Source organism: Odontesthes bonariensis, chromosome 5, assembly GCF_027942865.1.
Source record: "Odontesthes bonariensis isolate fOdoBon6 chromosome 5, fOdoBon6.hap1, whole genome shotgun sequence".
Lineage (NCBI taxonomy): Eukaryota > Metazoa > Chordata > Actinopteri > Atheriniformes > Atherinopsidae > Odontesthes > Odontesthes bonariensis.
Window position 1 is genome coordinate 39,921,803 of NC_134510.1, and position 21,250 is coordinate 39,943,052.

At 43.5% G+C, this 21,250-nt stretch overlaps 2 protein-coding genes across 2 annotated transcripts in view; one reads left to right on the forward strand and one right to left on the reverse strand.

Moving 5' to 3' along the window:
* The window catches only part of dcst1 (DC-STAMP domain containing 1), a 64,756-nt gene that overhangs the window by 1,760 nt on the left and 41,746 nt on the right, over nt 1–21,250 (forward strand). Inside the window, exons 4-14 of the mRNA XM_075466534.1 lie at nt 40–168; nt 10,664–10,803; nt 12,291–12,465; nt 14,549–14,692; nt 15,839–15,960; nt 16,044–16,201; nt 16,623–16,722; nt 16,829–16,924; nt 18,092–18,218; nt 18,422–18,538; nt 19,623–19,765. Of these exons, the coding sequence (XP_075322649.1) occupies nt 40–168; nt 10,664–10,803; nt 12,291–12,465; nt 14,549–14,692; nt 15,839–15,960; nt 16,044–16,201; nt 16,623–16,722; nt 16,829–16,924; nt 18,092–18,218; nt 18,422–18,538; nt 19,623–19,765 (1,451 nt within the window). The remainder of the gene's footprint in view (nt 1–39; nt 169–10,663; nt 10,804–12,290; nt 12,466–14,548; nt 14,693–15,838; nt 15,961–16,043; nt 16,202–16,622; nt 16,723–16,828; nt 16,925–18,091; nt 18,219–18,421; nt 18,539–19,622; nt 19,766–21,250) is intronic.
* On the reverse strand, nt 2,640–4,432 carry LOC142380917 (tripartite motif-containing protein 16-like). Its single transcript, XM_075466861.1, has one exon. The coding sequence runs from the start codon at nt 4,424–4,426 to the stop codon at nt 2,765–2,767; it is 1,662 nt and encodes a 553-aa protein (XP_075322976.1). The 5' UTR covers nt 4,427–4,432; the 3' UTR covers nt 2,640–2,764.

The following is a 21,250-nucleotide window of genomic DNA, read 5'->3' on the forward strand; positions in this document are numbered from 1 at the left end:
CGGCAACATTCAGAGAGCTGACAGCAGTATATGTTGCAGGTGTGTGTGTCGCTGGTGGGGCGCTGTCCTCCTCTTTCAGGTGTTCAGCCCTCCTCGTGTTTCCCAGCATTCTCGGCTCTCGCGGCCGCGCCTATTTGATGATACTGATGGTGTCAGTTCTCTACAAAGGTAAACAAGCACACACTGATTCAGTACAGAATTATTTTCATCATCACTTATTCTGACTGATTTATTACTGGGGGGGAATAAAGTGAGGAGGAAATAGATATAAATTAAAGATAAAGTACTAAAAATAGAAAAATTAATTTACCAATAAAATAGAGAAACAATAAATGTAATATATAAATAGTAATAATAATAATAGAATTTATAAAACTAGTAGAAGGCGAGGGTGTATAGATGTGTTTTTAGCTGCTTTTTAAAGTTTGCAATATCTGTTGACTGACGAATATACGCTGGTAGAGAGTTCCAGATTTTTGGTGCATAAAAACAGAAAGCAGCCTCACCCGTCTTTTCATATTTCATTTTAGGAATATTTAATAAAGTAGCACCTGATGATCTTAGAGCTCGATTTGGAACATATTCTGTGAGTAGTTCTCACATGTACGGAACTTTTACTCGGCCATTTTCATGTTAAAGTTCTTCCAGACGGCGGAGTTGACAGAACCAAAGTCATCTGTAAACACTGCCAAGTTGAATTGTCTTCTCAGCGTAGTAGTTCCAGTCTAAAATATCACTTAAAGGCAAAACACACAACTGATAGCAGCAAGTCATTCAAGGAAACAGACAGTGGAGCGAGGCTTCTACATAAAAACTACAGAAAGATGCTGATGTTAAAAGTGTGTTTGCACAACAAATGTTATGGCACTTTCATTCATATGGCAGCACATTTAAAATAAAGCTAAATGCTAAAAGCTATACGCTACTTTTGGATTAATTTTTGGATTTTCTGTACAAATGCGATTAATCGTGATTAATCAGGGAAATCATGTGATTAATTACATTAAACATTTTGATCGTTGCCCAGCAATAATAAAAAGTAACGTACAATAGTCCTGATCAGCCTCATTTCTTTATATTTTATATAAAAACAGGAAGCAGCTGATTCACTGAAACATGTTCAAACATGAACATAAACCCAGAATCTGAGGCAGAAACAGAGTTTGTTCAGTTCTGAGCAGCTTTAAAGTGAATATCTGTGAATACCCTTCCTTAAGAACGGCTTCTTGACAGCCACCCTTCCATGGAGCCCATTTCTGATGAGGCTTGGGCCAACAGCAGATGGATCAGCTGAAGGTCCAGATGCATCTCTCAGCTCCTGTGTCAGGTCTTTGCTGGATTTTTCCTCTTTCTTAAAGCAATACTATGTAACATTTCTACCTTAAAATAACAGCTTGAAAAAAATTGTGCGGCTAGAATGAGTTTTAATATTACGATCGGCCTGTCTCCTATGCCCTTCGGGGGTCTGAGTTGGAAAAACTGCGCAATGTAACTTTGCTGGAGCGGCCCGGGAGCTGAGCGGAAGTACTTCGACTTGCTTTCTGGCACACCTACCGCAAAAACAAATAGACCCCTCTCACGCTCCCAGGTACATTTGATTACTCTTACCTTCTCGGTCGACGTAGCTTGCACCTTCTGACTCCTCGCCGGTTCGTCAACAAACGTGAAACGTGAAAGTGAAAGGGTGTTGTATTTACGACAGTGTAACCGTACATTACCTCCAAGCCTGTAGGGGGAGCTCCAGAGTGGGCTTTTTGAGAAGTTACATTGTATTGCTTTAAAGGAGAAGTTCAGTTTTTTTTTTTTTTTAAACCTGGACCTTATTTCTGGCATAGAACACGTTCATCTACTCACCGATAACAGTTTGGTGAAAGTCGGCGTCCTTCGGAAGATATTTAGATCACTTAGATCGGCGTATATCCATATAACGGGAGAGAAAAGGGCAGAGACAATACAGCCTCTAAATAAGGCATTATCTGTCTTTATTTCACCAATACTTTAAGACAAATGAATGAATGAACGCGAATTATTCCACTGTTAGCTCAGAGCTGCCGTGTTGTTGTTGGAGGCTTTCTTTACCCGGGTCACTTTGGGATGATGTCATCGCCGCGCGCCGCTGCATCACAGCTCATTCACTCCGGTAAGGATGTCCATCGTACTCAGAGTGGTCGTCAGAATCTGATAAATATTCTGCCATGTTGCACAAAACCAGCAGCAGCAAACTGTGTGAATAAGCCGACCGCCACAGAGCATGCAGTGAATCAGCTGTTTCCAAATGTCCGAACAACAGAGCTCCCAGAATAATAACCGATCACCTGAAGCATGCGGATCAGATCTAATCAAAGAAAACTGGACTCGTTTCTCTGTGATGAAGCAGTTTTATTGAAGAAAGTCAAAAGGACAAATGTTTCCTGCTCTGAACATGAACTCTGGACTTTGTGCTGTTACAGGAAAACTGCCTCAGTTAGACCCTCGTATCAGTTTGACATTTTCTCCATCAGATTCCACAGAAACTCTGAAATGAAGACAAAAGGAAACACTTTGTTCCTTCCTTCAGAGTCGTGTTTGCTGTGGAAATCTTCTTTAGTTCTCACATTAAAGCTGATGAAGGATCTCCTGATTCTGTGAATCAAACTCCTGATCAGCAGTGATATCCTCCATGGCTGCACAGACACAGGAAACAGCAGCAAATAAACAGCAGAGCAGCAGAGACATCACAGCAACCAGCTGTCAGCAACAAGCTGATAAACACATTTATTCCACTTTACACAAACTCTGCTGTGGCTCTATAAGAAAGCCCGATCCCAGCACAGAGCGGCTGAGTGAATGTGGTCTGGACTCTGTGGAGGAGAGTCATGGTTCCAGAGACGCTGTAGAAGGACAGAATACCTGCTCTGTGATCCAGGTACACTCCCACTCTGGAGGCCCGAGGACCTGAGATGGAGGTTAAGATGCTGTTGTACAGAAATGTATAACTGCCTGAGTCAGAATGTAATGCCCAAGATTTGTCATTAGATCCAAATCCACATTCTCTCCCATCTCCTGCTCTGCTGATGTTCTTGTATGCGACTGCAACACCAACATATCCTCCTCTCATCTTCACCTCCCAGTAACAACGTCCAGTCAGACTCTCTCTGCTCAGGACCTGACGAAAGTAAGTGAATCTGTCTGGATGATCAGAATAAGACTGAAGATGATCCATAAATGTCACTTTTCTGTTCCCCTCTGACAGTAACAGCTCTCTGTGTGCTGTGTTTGGATCCAGTGTGATTTCACCTGAATATCTTAAGAATCCAGCTCTGCTCTCTGGTTCTGGTTCTGGTTCTGGCTTTGACACTTCAGCGACTCTCAGTGAGATGTTGGCCCATTCCTCTCTCAGGATGTCCTGTAGTTTATCTCTGAGCTCTGACACAGCTGCTGTCACATCCTCAAAGTGCCTCAGAGGACGGATCTGGATGCTGGATGAGTGTGTAGCCCCCCTGAGTGCTGCCACTGAGGGGCAGCTGTGCAGAAACTGGCTGTGATCCTCTGTGTGTGAGAGCTGCTGCAGCTCAGCATCTTTCCTCTTCAGCTCAGTGATCTCCTGCTCCAGCTTCTCCTGAAGCTCTTTGACTCGACTCCCTTCGGCTTCCTGCTGGGATCTGATCTGCTGCTTCACATCAGAGCTTCTTTTCTGGAGGAGACGGATCAGCTGGCTGAAGATCTTCTGGCTGTGCTCCTCTGTTTTATCAGCAGAGCGATGGATGGCCTCCAGCTGCTGCTGAAGCAGCTTCACATCTTTCTCTGCGTCCTGGATTCTCTGCTGGATCTGCTGCCGACTCCCCTCCAGCTCTCTCTGCCTCTCAGTCCTTTCTGCTGCAGCTGACACTGTGTCGTGGCCTTTATGTTCCTCCACAGGGCAGAGATAACAGATGCACTTCTGATCGGTACGGCAGAACATCTTCATCACCTCACCGTGATCAGAGCAGATGTTCTCCTGGAGCTTCTTGGAGGGCTCCACCAGCTTGTGTTTCCTGAATGGAGCTGAATCATAATGAGGCTGAAGGTGTTTCTCACAGTAAGAGGCCAGGCAGACTAAACAGGACTTGGTGGCTTTCAGCTTCCTCCCAGAGCAGACATCACAGGCCACATCTTCAGCTCCAGCATAGCAGTGATCAGCAGGAGCAGCACGGAGTCCAGTCTTCTTCAGCTGCTCCACTAAATCAGCTAACATGGTGTTTTTCCCCAGGACAGGCCTCGGTATGAAGGTTTCCCTGCACTGAGGGCAGCTGTGGATCCCCTTCTGATCCTCTCCATCCCAGTGGCCTTTAATACAGCTCATGCAGTAGCTGTGTCCACAGGGAATAGCCACCGGATCCTTCAGCAGATCCAGGCAGATCGAACAGGAGAAGCTTTCTGGGTCCAGCTGAACTCCTTTCTGCGCCATTTCTCCTCTCAGATCAGCCACTGAGTCGTCTGTTCCTGCTGTAAAGGACTCCTCACAGCTGGCACTCTGAACACTTTGGACTTTAACTGGTGTCATCAGGCTCTAATCTTTCCAGGAGGAGGAGAAACTCGAGATAATATTCAGTAAGTAATAAAAACTGGGTGGTTTTATTCATCATAAAGACATAAAACAGCTCAAAGTCCAGCTTACTGTGTGGTTTGGATCTGATTTCAGAGAACGAGCTGATGAACTTTTCTGAGATGATTAACAGACATTAAAGGTTTCTGCTGCAGGTTTATTGCCTGTTCGGTTTCCTTCACTTTTTACACTTCAAGCATCTTTTTGTTGTTCTTTACCAGCTGTTTGAGTCACAGAAAACCATCTTTAGGACGAAAAACTTTATCAACACGTCGATGGGACGAACTAAAAGAGAATCAAATCTACACAAATGAAACCACAGAAGAAGAATCATCATGAAGAAGCAGATGCTGTCACAGTGAAATAACGGCTCAGACTCGGCCGTCACGGCCAACTTTTTTTATTTGCACGTCCACCGAGTGTTAACAAACCATCAGAGGTTAGCGTCCAGGTGCACAGCACGGGGCGCTCTATGGTTCCTGGTGCTACTCAGAGGTGTTTATTCCAGTCTGAAGCTAACAGCACCTGACTCACAGGTAAACCGCCACACCCCCAGTTCACAGTCCAGTTCCTCATATCTGTTGCTTATCCACTGATTAACAAATAGGGATTTCTCCCTTGGGTCCCTATTTTGAACGCCCCAAACACACAAAACTTACATTTACTACGATACGTTTTAGATTTAAAGGAAATTCTGTCGATGCTTCTTATGTTGGGTGGGTGTGAGTGGGCGGGGCTTAGCAGAGGAGGCGGAGTCAACTGATTCAAAATCAGACGTCAGACACCCTGATGTCTGCTGCCAGGAACAGAAAGAAGGGATTTTTACTAGGGCTGGGCAACGATTAAAATGTTTAATCTAATTAATCACATGATTTCCCTGATTAATCACAATTAATCGCATTTGTACGCAGAATCCAAAAATGAATCCAAAAGTAGCGTATAGCTTTTAGCATTTAGCTTTATTTTAAATGTGCTGCCATATGAATGAAAGTGCCATAACATTTGTTGTGCAAACACACTTTTAACATCAGCATCTTTCTGTAGTTTTTATGTAGAAGCCTCGCTCCACTGTCTGTTTCCTTGAATGACTTGCTGCTATCAGTTGTGTGTTTTGCCTTTAAGTGATATTTTAGACTGGAACTACTACGCTGAGAAGACAATTCAACTTGGCAGAGTTTACAGATGACTTTGGTTCTGTCGACTCCGCCGTCTGGAAGAACTTTAACATGAAAACGGCCGAGTAAAAGTTCCGGACCCTTCTCCATGTTTGGTGGATCCGCCGATTACTTTCTTTTCCTGTTCCACAGCAGACAGCAACAGACTTTTACAAAATAAAAGCCTGTGAGCAGCAGACTTTTACAGAATAAAAGCCTGTGAGCAACAGACTTTTACAATAATAAAACCTGCGTTAATGCGCGATAAAATATTTATCGGCATTAAATAATTAATGCGATAATAACGAGTTAACTCGCCCAGTCCTAATTACTAGGCAGGTGGAAAGTCTTTTGCTCTTCTCTCCACCCTGCCAGAGTGGCTTTTGACCATCTGCCCACAGTCTCTTCAAGAGCTTTATTTACAGTGAATGGGACACTTGATGATTTAAAGGAAATTCAACGATGTTTCGGCCTTTTATTGACGCGTCCGTGGCCATAAGTGACTGAACAATCAGAGCGTGAGAGTAATGGTGTTCACAGGGACGTGTTTCAGGACTTTTAAATTCAACATTTATACGGGTGACTGGTGTCTGAAGTAGAACAGCTGTAACATGCAGTGTAAGGCTGGCGATACCTTCATCCGTCACCTAATGATTCAGTGGGTGTTGCGTCTGTTTGCAGCTCAGTTATCAGTGTGGTTGTTTTCTGTGACTTTGTGCTGTTGTGGAACAGACAATGAGCATAAAGTTATGATTTAAATGTATTTCTTAAAGTTTTAACCCTAAATGTAGAGAAACAGACAAACGCCCCGTTCAGATGGAATCAAACGTCTTTCTGATGCTGTTGTTGGTTCGGTGATAAATCCTGTTTGTGGACATATAAGTACACTTCCTGTTTATTATCTAATACTGTGGTGACGCAGCAAAGGGGGCGGGGACTCTACTCCCGCGAGGACCAGTCTGGTGAGGAGGAGGATGCGAAGATGTCTCACTCTGTGCACATTCTGTCCTCTCTGTAAGGAGTCTTCAGGAATAGTTTTCCAGGCTTCTTGAAGGACATCCCAAAGCTCTTCTTTGGATGTCGGCTGACTTAATTTGTTGCTTTGCTTAATCTGAGCCAGTGGAAGCATGTTTATGAATGTTGAACAAAAGAGGCCCCAAAATTAAACCCTGAGGGACTCCATATGCCATTTTTGTCCAATCAGAAGTGTGATTACCTGTAGACACAAAGTATTTTTTTTGTCTTTTAAACAGGATTTAAACCAGTTTAATGCTGTGGCCGAAGGTCCCGCCCATCAAACCCAGCAGATGCTGTTTAATTTTATGTCATTAAAGACGGTAACCAGTCTGAGTGCTGTGGGGAGGATGGAGGCCTGGGCTGGAACATGTTCAAACGCCACTTTTTAAGCCGAAAAAGGACTCTAATATGTCTGAAATGATCGACATAAAAACGGCTGCCTGATTTTCAGTCCACTTCTTGTCTCCTTTGGCACAGCTCAGCCTTTTCTCGCTGTTTCCCTTCCTTAAGAACGGCTTCCTGACAGCCACCCTTCCATGGAGCCCATTTCTGATGAGGCTTGGGCCAACAGCATCCACACATTGTCCCCTTTAGTACTCACTAATGGGGGGGACCAGCCCTCTGGGACAGGATGCCTTGACTCATATTTGGCCCGCCTTCATCATGCCTTTCCTCCAATTCTGCTCATTTGTGTGATGCTGGAAAGAGTGCGACAGAAGGGCCACAGACTGCTACTGGGGGCCCCTAACTGGCCAAGGCGGCCATGGTTTCCAGTGCTGCTGAAACTACTCCAGGGGGAATCATGGCGCCTCCCAAGAAGACCGGACCTCCTCTCTCAGCTGGGGGGACGCATATGGCATCCGGATCGGAATTCAGTACGAATCAGAACGGCGAGATCACCGCGCTGTTCGCCCGAAACAACAGACACTCTTGAAAGAATAAGTGGCTTGCCGCAGTCTCTGGTGGACGAATAGCCGACGCACCAACCCTCAGGTTACGAGACAACCAGCGGCGAGCCAAATTTGACCTGCTATCCAGTTGAGTTTTCCTAATTGCAAGAAGATAGAAGGAACAGATTGCGTGATGACGGGGGGGGGGGGGGGGGGGGGTCTTATACTGGGGCGTGCACCCTACCTCATCACATGGTCACAGGTGAGTTTGTTGGTATAATAACTCGACCTGCATATATGTGAGATGGAGATATCCAGTGCTGAAAGTACCGCCCTCTGAAGGTCAGGAAGAATTCATAGAACCGTAGTTACATCCGTAACTCTCGTTCTGTGTGGACACAACACTGGTTCATCGCTTGAGTTAGGAGCCTTTTTCCTGCCTGAATGGTTCATAGCTCAGAGTTAAGTGGCTGAACAAAGAAAAACCACATTCCTCTGAAGATGCTCAGGTACAAGGACTGGACTGAAGATGAGGGAAGAAGCAGAAAATGTCCAAAGAGAAACTCTGGAAGAGCTTCAGGAAGCTACATTAAACTGTTTTACTGAGTGTTTGGTGAGAAGGAACCTTTTAACTCTTTAATAAAGTCGCTGAAAGTGACATAAATGTTTGCTTTTGGTCTTTATTGTAGAGATATACCGATCAATCGGCCGCCGATTTTATTTATACATTTTTATTTATTTATTTTTTTTAAGCCGGTTTTATATCCGATTGGACAGCCGGTCACTGTCGTAATTTACGGTTTTCGGCTGATCAAACTGACCCGCATGAGCGGTGCGTAGCAGCTCAACACGCCCAGAGCTAAAGAGCTAAAAACTAGCAAGACTCTGGAAGAAAACACGTCACTGATCTGCACTTATTTCACTTTGTGCCAGGAAGAGCCAAAACAAGTCAAGAGTAAGCCGCGGAGGATCTACGCCTAAGACATTTGGAACAACAAACTTAATACGCCACTTGGAAAAGAAGCACCTCGGTTTGTTTAGCAAATATAAGGAGGACACTGCCGCTAAGAGGAGGGATGCAGCAGAGTCGCAGCAACCACAGCAGCCCTCCACCGTGGCTGCTGTGTTCCACATCAACACTGAAAAGTCCACCGCCACCTCTAGGTTCCCAGATTGGGATGAATAAAGTGTGTGTCTGTCTGTCTGTGGCACTGGACGAGCAGCCGTTTAGCGTAGTACGGGAGAAAGGCTTCGTACATCTGAAACACCCGAGTCCACTGTAGAAATTACCAAGTAGGCGGTACTTCTGACACGGCGCTGCCAGAGTTGTTTGAGAGCGTTTTAATGTTGGTCAGCGTTGTAAATAAATCTGCTCAGGAGGCACTGTTCAAACTCTCACTCTACACTCTTAACCCGAACTAGTTGAGTTTACTAGAAAATCGCGTGGAAACCCGTTGCCTTATCCCGTTTAAGTTTTTACAAAACATGAAACTAAACCTTTTAAGTTGTATTGGCATAGATAACTTAGACATATTCAAGTTTACATTAGTAACCTTTACTCAAAACCATTAGTTCACATAACTTATCTCTTTTCTGAGGTCTAGCCAACCATTTTAGGTCAAATGCACATAAATATATATTAAAGCATTTCTTAACATCATTTGTTGATATAAGTAACGTATTGTCTTCAAATTTTAATTAATGACTTATACTGTTTTGATTTAGAGTTCGTATATACCATTGTAGTAATGGTAGAGGTGGAGGCAAGAAAAGGCTTAGTCCAGACTTCCTCCTGCAGTAAGCACTTTTATCTTGACAGACAATTCACAGGAACAATAGTGAATTTCAACCAACCCACATGTATTCGAACAAGTGGTGGTAACTTTCTATCTCACCACTTTCAGTTATGGTGCAGATTTAGTTAAAATGCAACACGAACAAAAACCTTGTACTACACCGTCACTGCGTACAGAACATAAACATAAACACATACAAACTCTACCACAGCACTAAATACAGCACATAAACGGGGAACAGAGAGCACCCATAATGCAATGCGGCAACACACCCACAGCACGCCACAATATATTGTTTAAAAAGAAATTTGTATGGGAAGGAAGAAATTAAAAAATACTTTTAAATTGTTCAAGTTATTTTATTTCAGAAAACATTGAAATTAACAAATAAAAATTAACACAAATAATTCACTGCAGCAATAATGAATTAAGACTGGTGCAGTCTTAAGCTAACCTTTAGCAAACGTTTAGCAACCAGACCGATCTTAATAATTGCTTTACACACTCTTCCGTCTACTTAGTGTCGTTAAAACTACTTTAAAACATCCACAGTTTATTTTTAAATACACAATTCAGTTTTCTCCAAAAATCGAGCTGGTCACGCTCTCACACAGGACGGGTCTTGACTCTCAATTGAACTTCAAATAGGCTCCGCCCCTCCCTCACAGAACGTAACTTTATATGTAATCTCTGCTTAACATGATCATTTCAGTGTATATTTTCACATTTCTAATCCAAAGAACTAATTTGATTTAGTAATTACATAGATTTTTACAAAACATAATAGAATAAGTAATGAACACTAAAACGTTTAATTGAAAACAAATTCCGGGTTTACAGTGTATATCTTATTTGTGATGTTTTATTCTTGAAAAGGGGGGTTACGATAACATATAGCCTACCACTAGTTGTGGTTTTAATTGCAGTTATATAAGCAAAATGTTGTCTGGGGGAAGGGTACTCAAGCCAAACAAATATAGTGTCTATTATTTGATTTTGATGGTTTTGGCAGGTCAGACCTCCTTGGAAATCGGTATCGGCCAAGAATTTTGCAATCGGTGCATCTCTACTTTACTGTCAAACATGAGACTAAACCTAACTGATGAGGTGTTTCCACAATGAATGTGGGCTTTAACGTGGCTGTGCTGCAGCTCAAAGCTCCATCACGAGCGTTCACCAACTCTTAGTGTGGAAACTCTCCCTCTTCTGCACTCATGGCTGAATCCCATCGTGTCGTTCCAGGTCCCATCGCCAACATCCAGCGAAACGCTGAGGCGGCCGCTCTATCTCTGAGCTGCAACCTGGACCTGCAGGTCCATCACAGCAGGTTGCTATGGAGACACGCCATCATGCCGTTTCTACGTGTCACAGAAGAGCTGATGGTGAGAGGACCTGCAGCCATCGCTGCTGCGCTGTGAGGCTGTGCAGCGAGCGCTTCAGTTGGTGTTGGACCCACCGCTCAGCATGAAACGGGACTCTGGAACAGCTTTCACTGAGTGTTGCTGCTTCAGCTTCTGCTTCTGCTTATGTTTCATAAACGCAGTGAAGCTGCTCAGAGGAGATACTGAAATTCACTTATTTTAACAGTTTCACACTAAGTAACAACCGTTAAAAAACAAACTGTTTTTTGTCCCTATGGAATCAGAAATAATTCACATCCGAGACACTGAAACTACAGATAATCCAGCTGGGTTTGAATCCCTCCTCAGATGGTCCCAGCTGCTCTGTTCATGCTCCAAACTCCCATCTTTCTGCATGTTTTAGTGTTTATTTATCTGGCTGAATCCTCCATAAAGCTGCTCTCATTCACAGATTTTTGTCAGAAACTGAAGCTGTGAAACTTCCAGACTCATAAATGATGATTTAATAACCACAGAATCGCCATTAAAGCAGCTCAAAGACGGCGTCTCTGCAGTGAATTCAGCTGAAGTTGGATGGAGCAGGATGTCTGGGAGGTTTTCAGTCAGTAACTGGTGGACTCAGCGGTGGATGCAACTGTCCTGAGTCCTGTTTCACTTGAATTAAATCAAATCAAATTTATTTGTAGCACATTTCATGTACAAACAGTTCAAAGTGCTTTACATAAAATAAAAGCATTGCAGCAGGGAGTGGAAGAAGCATTAAAAATACATCAAAGAATATAAAGAGAAACAAATAAAATCATTTAAATGAATTTAAAAACAGGCAACAGTCTAGATAAGTTCAAAGATATTTCATGCACAGACACATGAGAACAGAAATGTTTTTAACCTGGATTTAAAAATGTCTCCATTTGGTGAAAGTTTAATCTCCACTGGCAGTTTGTTCCACTTGTTTGCAGCATAACAGCTAAATGCTGCTTCTCCATGTTTAGTCTGGACTCTGGACTGGACCAGCTGGCCTGAGTCCTTGGATCTAAGAGCTCTGCTGGCTTTATATTCTCTGAACATATCACAGATGCATTCTGGGCCTAAACCATTCTGGGATTTGTTAACCATCAGCAGGCTTTTAAAATCTATTCTGAAACCACCTTAACTGACCATCTGCTCTGTAATTGGGCCAAACAGCAGCGTTAAATTTCCCCATGTCATCAGGGACAATTCAGTCAGACTTATTTCACAATCCAGAGTTTATTTAGCTTTATTCTGATATTATTGTTTCAGTTTTCTCATCATTAACAGCTCTAATATCTATTTTTTAATTTTTTTTTTTTTACTGGGAATCAGAAGAAGGATTCACCCACCGTGAGCTGTGGATATCCTTCCAGAACTTCATCATAATCTGTTAAAAAAGTTGCCAGATTGGAGCTGACGCAACGTTAAAATCTGCTGAATTTAGAGCCAAACTAAATCAACTGCATTAACTGCTCCGTCTCCCGTTTCTGTCTCAGGGGGATAAAGCAGAGTTTCAGTCGGAGGCTCAGAGCGTCAGCAGGAACTTTCAGAACATCAGAGACGAAATCGTTCTTCAGTACGGATACGACCGATTCAAACCTAAACCTGGCGGCGGCGGCGGGAACAGCACGCAGGAGCAGTTCACCACCAAGACCAGGATGCAGTGCGACAGTGAGCCACACCTCCCGTATAGTGTTGGGCTACATCACATTTCATCACATTACGGTCATTCTGCAGACGCTTTTATCCAAAGCGACTCACAATCAGTGTGTTCCACATCGGTAGGCAAAAAGAACTTCAGCTCACAAGAAATCATAAGTGCATTTCCTTCCAAAACCAAACAGCTAAGAGCAGAACTAGTGCTAGAGTAAGTGCAGTAAGTTAGGTACCGAGACACATGGGGAAAATAAAGACAATTTAAAAAACAAATAAGTGCCTAGGAAACCTAGGATTAATTCACTTTTTTCACCAACATGAATGTAAAATGTGTCCTGATAATACGTTTTTTTTTTTCCCTGTTTGACGTTACGGTGACACTGCACCAAACACGAGGTCTTATAACTGCACTCATCATCAAATAGAAGAAAAACATTGGATGTAATGCACAGGAAATAAATGTGACATTTAAATGTTGTTGATGTTAAAATGAATCCAACTCTCAGTCCGCAGCAGTGTGGACATGGTTTCACAGCCACACCACCGACTTCTAAGAGCTCCTTTAATCGATAGTCACAAAGCAAGATGGGTCTCCATCATCATTCCTCGAGGTTGGCCTGTTACATTACATCACATTACATTACATTACGGCCATTCTGCAGACGCTTTTATCCAAAGCGACTTACAATAAGTGTGTTCCACATCAGTGGGCAAAAGAACTTCAGCTCACAAGAAATCATAAGTGCATTTCCTTCCAAAACCAAACAGCTAAGAGCATAACTAGTGCTAGAGTAAGTGCGGTAAGTTAGGTACCGTGACAAATGGGAAGAAAAAGACAGTTTAGGAAATAAAAATAAGTGCCTAGGAAACCACACTTATTCACTTTTTCACCAACATAAATGTAAAATGTGTCCTCATTTTTTCCTGTTTGACGTTGTCACGGTTGTCTAGGTACCGAGACAAATGGGAAAAGAAAAAAGACAATTTAGGAAACAACTAAGTGCGTAAGAAGCTGGGACGAAACGGGTGACGTCCTAGGAGGGCGGATCTGGGTAGTGTTTCCTGAAGAGATGGGTTTGCAGCCTGCGGCTCAGCTGTCCTGACATCAGGTGGGAGATCGTTCCACCATCGGGGTTTCAGAACAGAGAAAACAGAAATAAATGCAGAAAGTTGAGGATAATAAGCAGAACTTATACAGAGTGTATCACAGCCGGGTTTATAAAGCCCTTTTCAGACAACATGTAACATTAAGGAATCCATCGATCTGTTGATCGGAGCAGTTTCTCCATAAATCTGAGCTGTTGTACCAAGCAGCTAACTGCAGTTCAGTCCTTCTGCAGACTGTTGGATGATTTCCTTTGTTCCCTTTTCATTATTTCTTATCCTTCACGTGGGGCACATAGTGCACAAGCAGCTGAGGCTTTACAGCAATAAGCCTACCCAACACCAAAATCTACCGTGAATATTAAGAATAATACATTGTACATATGTTATATGCCACTCCTCACATTTCCATTCTTGGAAGGAAAAGTATGTATTTTTAGTTAATATGATTTTAAACACAGCGTGATGGAGCCCCGCCCCCTACTTTGAGTGGATTTGAGCATAAATATGTAAGCCTACAGCTCACGTTACATTGATTTAAATGCAAACAAGTGGAATTAAAACAATATGTGTTATTAATTACCCTACCTTTTCTAAACCCAGAATGTTGAAAATGTAACATATAATCCAATTATTATTTAAGTAGGTTAACCATGCCCTGTCCCTCGTCGTTGTGCAATGCGCATCTCCTGAATAAAAGGAGAGATGGATCGCGCTTTTGAACTTCTTTTAGTTAGGCTTTATTTCTTCTCAGTTGTTTTCAGCAGCAGGAGATCATTATAGCTTTTATATTAAACATGTTTTTAGTTAGCGGGACTGCAGCTTATCACCGCTCCCGCCCGCAATGAGCTTTCAAAATGTGTCCCGCGCCGCACTGCTTTGCGTTGGGTCCCGCGGGAGTGCAGGGCTCTAGTTTGTTCCTCCACTCAGGATCAGAACCAAAAGCCTCTCCCTTAACTGGACTGTTTGGTGTTGTTCTTCACGGCTCGTCCAGGTGTGGTGGCCCTGGGGATGCAGCGCTGTGCTGATTGGTTCAGCCGCAGGTGGGAGGAGTGCATGGCGGCCATACCTGTTCCCGTCATCAACCACATCCTGTGTGTCTCCATGAAATTCCACTTCCTGTGTGACGTCATGAGAGGTGAGTGATGATGTCACGGCTCACATGCTCCCCAGGTTTGCAGCATTTATTTGCACCTGATCACTTATCTCTCTGCTCTCATATTGGTGTTGAGTTTAGAGATTTGGCCTCTAATTCAGCTTCTGAAACATTTAGTCCTGAATCTGGAGGCGTACAGCCTCCCTCCTCCACCTGATGACTGAGGGCTGATAAATGCTCCCAGGGACAGAAAGAAGGCGTTTTTTACACAATATGTCACCTTTAAAGGGATTTAGTGTCTCAGCTTACTGAAAAACACGCATCAGAAAGCACCGATGGGTTGATTCTGTTCCTGGAAAATGTATTGAGCTTTAAGTTTAAGGATGATCAACATCAGGAAACAGTGGGGGTCATAAGTGGTTAAAGGGATAGTTCGCCTCTTTTGACATGAAGCTGTATGACATCCCATATCAGCAACATCATTTATGAACATTTTCGCATCACAAAATGGTTCTCCAGGAAAAAGTCAGACCTCACAATCTCTTGGCCCTATTTTCTCTCCCTTTGTATCACTGCCTGCTGCCGACACTGCGCCTGTTACGGTGTTTACTGCTTGGTCTGCACTTCGGTCTGCACTTCGGTCTGCACTTCGGTCTGCACAGCAGGCAGTGATACGAAGGGAGAGAAAATAGGGCCAAGAGATTGTGAGGTCTGACTTTTTCCTGGAGAACCATTTTGTGATGCAAATGTATTACTCTGTTGAACGCATATTGTTTTGAGAAGCAAAACGCTTTATTTTTTAAACCCCAGCCAACTAGCCGGACTACCTTCATCAGCACCAAAACGAGGCTGGAACTCTGCTCACAGGACACAGCAGGGGGTAAGAAGATGTTCAGAAATGATGTTGCTGATATGGGATGTTACACAGCTTCATGTCAGAAGAGGCGAACTGTCCCTTTAATTAGCATCATCTCTGTAAGTTGATTGAACCACGGGGTCAGTTTTACTGACACTGAAGTACACGTTTAAGACAGAAATACTGTTAAACCGCTTTCATGAAGATCTGGTCCTACTGGACTGAATCGGTTCTCCCTGATGTGATAACTCGGTCTAACACGACTCCCTCAGTCCTGAACACACCCCGAGGCTCTGAAGGTGTTCCCCGTAATCTTTCTTCTCTGGCTTCAGTGATGACTCCCTGGTGCAGAGAGCAGATTCCCATTGAGGGAAACTTCGGACAGCTGTTTGATCAGCTCAACGTCTCAGTCGACCTTCTGTCCAGAGAGTTCAGCACTGAGCTGGTGCTGCAGGTCAGAACTGCACCGCCTCCGCTCCAGCGCCACCTTCAGGACAAACGTGGTGTTCAGATTGTTGTTCTTCTGACGCCCTGCAGGAGCAGCAGCAGCAGTCGGTGCTGGACGGAGCCCTGCTGGATCAGGAATTCACCGATGCCGTCAGGAAGTCCCTCCTGAAGCTGAGCAGCACCACGGAGCAGCTGCTGAACGTCCTGCAGCTGCTGCTGTCCTTCACCTTCATCAGCATCTTTACCCAGTAGGATTCACACCTCCATCACCACCATCTTGTCTCAATCCTGCTCCACTCAAAAACTCTGTTGTTCCTCTGGCCATCAGGCTGTACTGCAGCTCTCAGTGATGGCACTTCTGAATTTCACTGCTCACTTTATATTTCACTTTGGTCTTACTTCACTGCTCACTTTATATTTCACTTTGGTCTTACTTCACTGCTCACTTTATATTTTTCAACTGTTTTTTAAATTCTTAGATTGTTTGTAAAGTGTTTATAATTGTATAAACATTTTTATTGCTTTATTATGTCTTGCTACTGGATGCTTGAATTTCCTTCGGGATCAATAAAGTATCTATCTATCTATCTATCTATCTATCTATCTATCTATCTATCTATCTATCTCTCTATCTACTCTATCTACTCTATATCTATCTCTCCCTCTCAGGGCGTTTGGTTACCTCAGATGTTACAGGCGGGACATTTGTTTTGACAACGTCTACATCACCTCCTACTTCAGGCGGATCGACGCCCGCAGGAGGAGAGCGGTATGGTCCTTCCCATCGCTGTTCTCCTCTTCTTCGCCACTCTCGTTGCTACACGATGCCCAGCCTGACCGTTTGTCGTCTTGGTCTCCTCTGCCGTGTTTTTCAGGGGAAGCGCTTCCTGCTGCCTCTGAAAAAGTCGGAGAACAACAAGTTCATCAACCCCTGGAGTCTCAGAATTCACCCCGTGGAGCTCCAACAAGTGGTGCGTTCCACAGCTCAAATATCCAGACATCTGAGACGGTGAAACGAGCGAGGTCCCAAACATCGCCTGAAGCTCAGTCTTTACCTTGAGTCCTTAACACCAGGATTTAGTGTGTGTGTGTTTATTTATTGATTTGTAGGGACCTGAATGTATTTAGTCTCACTCAGTGGGGTCACATGGCCCTGAAAGGATCGGATTATTGGCTAAATTACAATCAGACTGAGTTATTAAGTGCATGTAGACACCTTAATCTGACTAAGAACTGGATCGGATGGGATTCAGACCCCGAGATAACTGGGTTGAAAGTCACTCTAAACCTGCTTGTAGACGCTGAAGCTCGTGGTGAATCAGACTTTGCGTTCTGCGCATGCTCCAGATGTTTTCCCGGGGTCGTGACCCGGAAGTCAAAGGAGACGATATTCCTGTTGTTGTCGCCGTCAGAAAGAAACAAACAACGCGATGGAGAATGCTCCGTTGGGCATCGAGTTTGTGCAACAAGCAGCTCATCACAGACCAAATGTAGAGGGACGTAGCTTCATCTGGCTCTGCGTTCTCCATCTTTCTCCAATGCCTGAGTTTGTTGTTGTTGTTGGTGGTGAAGAGGTCAACAGGAAGTGGCTCTATTAGCAACAGCTGGAATGGGTACAGCGCCACCTATCATACCGGGGTATGACACGCTTTGTGCCTCTGATCCCATTCATTCACCGCCATATATCCAAGGAGAATTACCCTCGCTCAGCTCAGTCTGATTGTAATTTAGCCAATAATCCGATCCTTTCAGGGCCATGTGACCCCACTGAGTGTGGGAGCTGGACCTTAAAAGGACAGCAACCAGTCCCCGTGTGGTCGATTATTATTCAAGATAAAGACTTGATCTGAGGTGTGTGTGTGTGTGTGTGTGTGTGTGTGTGTGTGTGTGTGTGTGTGTGTGTAGTTGTTTTGTGACATTATGGGACGATCATGTGACCGCTACCTCCCTGGTGGGGACTTCCTGCACATGTGGGGACAGTTGTACAAAATGTTTGAGGGTCACATTTAGGATTCGGTGTTGTGTTGTGATGGTCGGGGTGAAGGACTGAGGAATGAATGAGGGGCCACGAGTCCCCACGGTCTGTATAAACCTGTGTGTGTGTGTGTGTGTGTATGTGTGTGTGTGTGCGCGCGCAGATGGCAGGTGTGTTTCAGGTGCTGTCTGTCTCACTGCTGTCTTTCGTCCTGCTGACGGTCGACTTCGCTCTGTTCCACGTTCTGGACATCGTCAGCAGACACACCTTCACCCAGTTCAACCTGACCGGTGAACACACACACACACACACACACACACACCGACACACACCTCATCATGTTCAGTCACTTCAGGGGTAAACTCACCTTCGTATCACCTGTTCTCCAAGCAGCTGTGGGTGACTTTTCTCATTGGGCTTCAGCCTTTAAGAACACTGTCAGATCCGGTGTATCAGTGTGCGTGACTCCGCCCCCCCCCCCACTCTGCTGCAGGTGGCCACCAGGTGGACATCAGAGTGGGTGGAGACTCCATGATGGCCCGCCTTCTGAGGACGACCATTTCAGCCTTCAACAGTTCTTCAAACCTGAACATCAACACAAACAACCGGGGTGGGTCCCAGCATTCGCTGCTGTACACCTGAAACATCGTTCGTGTGACGCAAATTTTACAGATTAAGGTTTAAATATGGAGGAATATTTCTGTCAGGGTGATGAGAAGAAAAAGTGCTTCTGAAAACCGATGAGAACGATGACTTACAGTTGTGGTCAGAAGTTTACGTTATGACGAGAGTTTATGTGGAAGCAGAAAGGGTTCACTTACTTTTTCACTCACTTTCTCTGTGTTTTTATCCCGTCCTGGTTTGTGAACCTTAGAGGTGAAGGAGGGTGTACTTTCTTTGTCACGTTCCGTTTGCATTTCAGCCTTTTTTTTCAAGGTAAAAAGTTCTTGTTCTGGTCCAGCAGAGGGCGATGTTTCCTCTGTCACAGCAGGAAGTTCCCAGATTGTTGACACGGTTTGATCACATGACTATGGCTGTGTTCGAAACCGCATACTTCTCCTACTACTCCTACTAACTTTTTGAGTTAGTATGCGAGTTTGAGTAAGTGAGAAGTTCCCGGATGCATACTAGATTCTCTGAAATGTTGGGTATGCATCATGAGGTTACTACTCATACTCAAACTACCCAAGATGCAACGTAACGTGACGTCGCCGATCGTCATTTCCTGTCAAAAAGGCAGTTTCAAGCTAGCTACAACGAGGGTAGGTTCACTTCCTGTTTTCAAAACAAAAGCACCAATTGTATGGTAATGGCTTTCCCTATGATAAAAGGCAACGGGTATTTTATTTTGTGAAAATAACAGGAAGTGCGTTAGCTCACTGCGGCTAGCTTTAGTAGCGCCGAATTCTTGGGAACAAAATTGTAAACAGCCGGTATTTTGTCAGGTTTTCAACACGTTGGGGATCTAAACGACTACTTTCTCTCCTGAAAATGTTTCAAATGTTGCTGAAGTTTACAGAGTTTAGAGCTTAAGGGAAATCAGCTTCAGGCCGGCTGATTTCGGCTCGGGCAGGAGCGAAATGCATTGTGGGTAAACGCTCTGCATACTGTCTGATCGATGAGTATGTAGAATGCGGTTTCGAACACAGCCTCTGTCTGATGTAAAAGTGCACTCTCCCTCCCTCCCCCCTCAGCATGTGTGACTCCCCCCTCCTCCCTTTCTGCTGGTGTGTACCTGAGCTGCGTCGGCTGCGTCCTGCTGGTGGCGCTGTTCAGCTGCCTTCAGGTTTACACCAACCGCCTCCGACGGGTCATCGCAGCCTTCTATCACCGCAAAGTATGTGCATAAAATATGTAAACACACATTTACAATGGAGTCCTAAAAGATGTGCACGTTACCCACATGCAACCACTGACTTAGTGGTTCTCAAACCACCAAGTCAAAGAGTGGATGAACCAACATTTCCTTCAGTTAAATCAAGAGAAAACTGAGGTCATTGTGTTTGGCAACAAAGAGAAGAGGTTTGCTGTCAGTAAACATCTTGAGTCTCTGTCTCTAGAAACTAAAGACCAAGTCCAGAACCTCGGCGTGCTGATAGACTCAGACCTGACCTTCAACTATCATATCAAATCAGTCACCAAATCAGCCTTTTATCAACTTAAGAACATATCCAGAATTAAGGGTTTCATGTCCCAAACAGATCAGGAGAAGCTGATTCATGCTTTCATCTCCAACAGACTTGACTACTGTAACGGTCTTCTGCCTTGACTCCCCCAAAAGAGTCTCAAACAGCTGCAGCCCGAGTTTTAACCAGAACAAAGAGATCACATCACATCAACCCCAGTTCTCAGGTCTTTGGCTCCCGGTCAGATACAGAATAGATTTTAAAGTTCTGCTGCTCGTCTACACTGTAACGAATTGCTGTATATTTACGGTGGATTTACAACAGTATCCGACTGGATTTGACAATAACTGTAAAATACTGTTGAATATTCATCCCTCACATGTAAATCAACAGTTAAATCAGTCGTTAACAACGCCAGTAGATAACTGTAATTTAACAGCATAAAACAGTATTTGTAATGAATTGATGTCCAAATCCAAAATACGTTATTATAACTGTTAAATAAATTACGGTAGATGCGCTCTAAAATTACTAAAAACACAGTTATCCTACCGTCATGTACTGTAATCCACAAAACAGTATTATACTTTGATAAATAACAGTAGTTGCACTGTAAAATAACTACAACACCTACCATAATTCTACCGCGATTCTCTTAATTGTTTTATATTTTTCTTTTTTCCCCTCTTCTTTGATTGCTTTTAACTGTGTGTTTTAATTATTATTATTATTATTTTAAATCTTTTTTATTGAGAAAAAGAAACAAGATTAGTGACAATGACTTATCAGCAAGGTTACATAAGATTTATCTTTTCTTTTTTCTCTTTTTAAACACACAGAACACCACCCACGCCGACTGGACCAAAATAATAATAAGAATAATAAGAATGTTTTAGTAACAGGTATATCGTAACATAATATCTATTTATTATATATATATATATATATATATATATATATATATATATATATATATATATATATATATATATATCTAATAAATAAATATACCTGAATAAAATTAAAACACAAATAAATGAATAGGATTTCAGTGAGGGATAGCAAGACTACAGAGCTCTGTATGCCGGGCTAAGTGTGCTATAGTGTGGGGTGTTTTAATTTTTATTCTATTTTTTTTATTCTCTTTAAAGGGACACTGTGTAATAAATTAAGTCATTTATTAGCTCAAATCGACA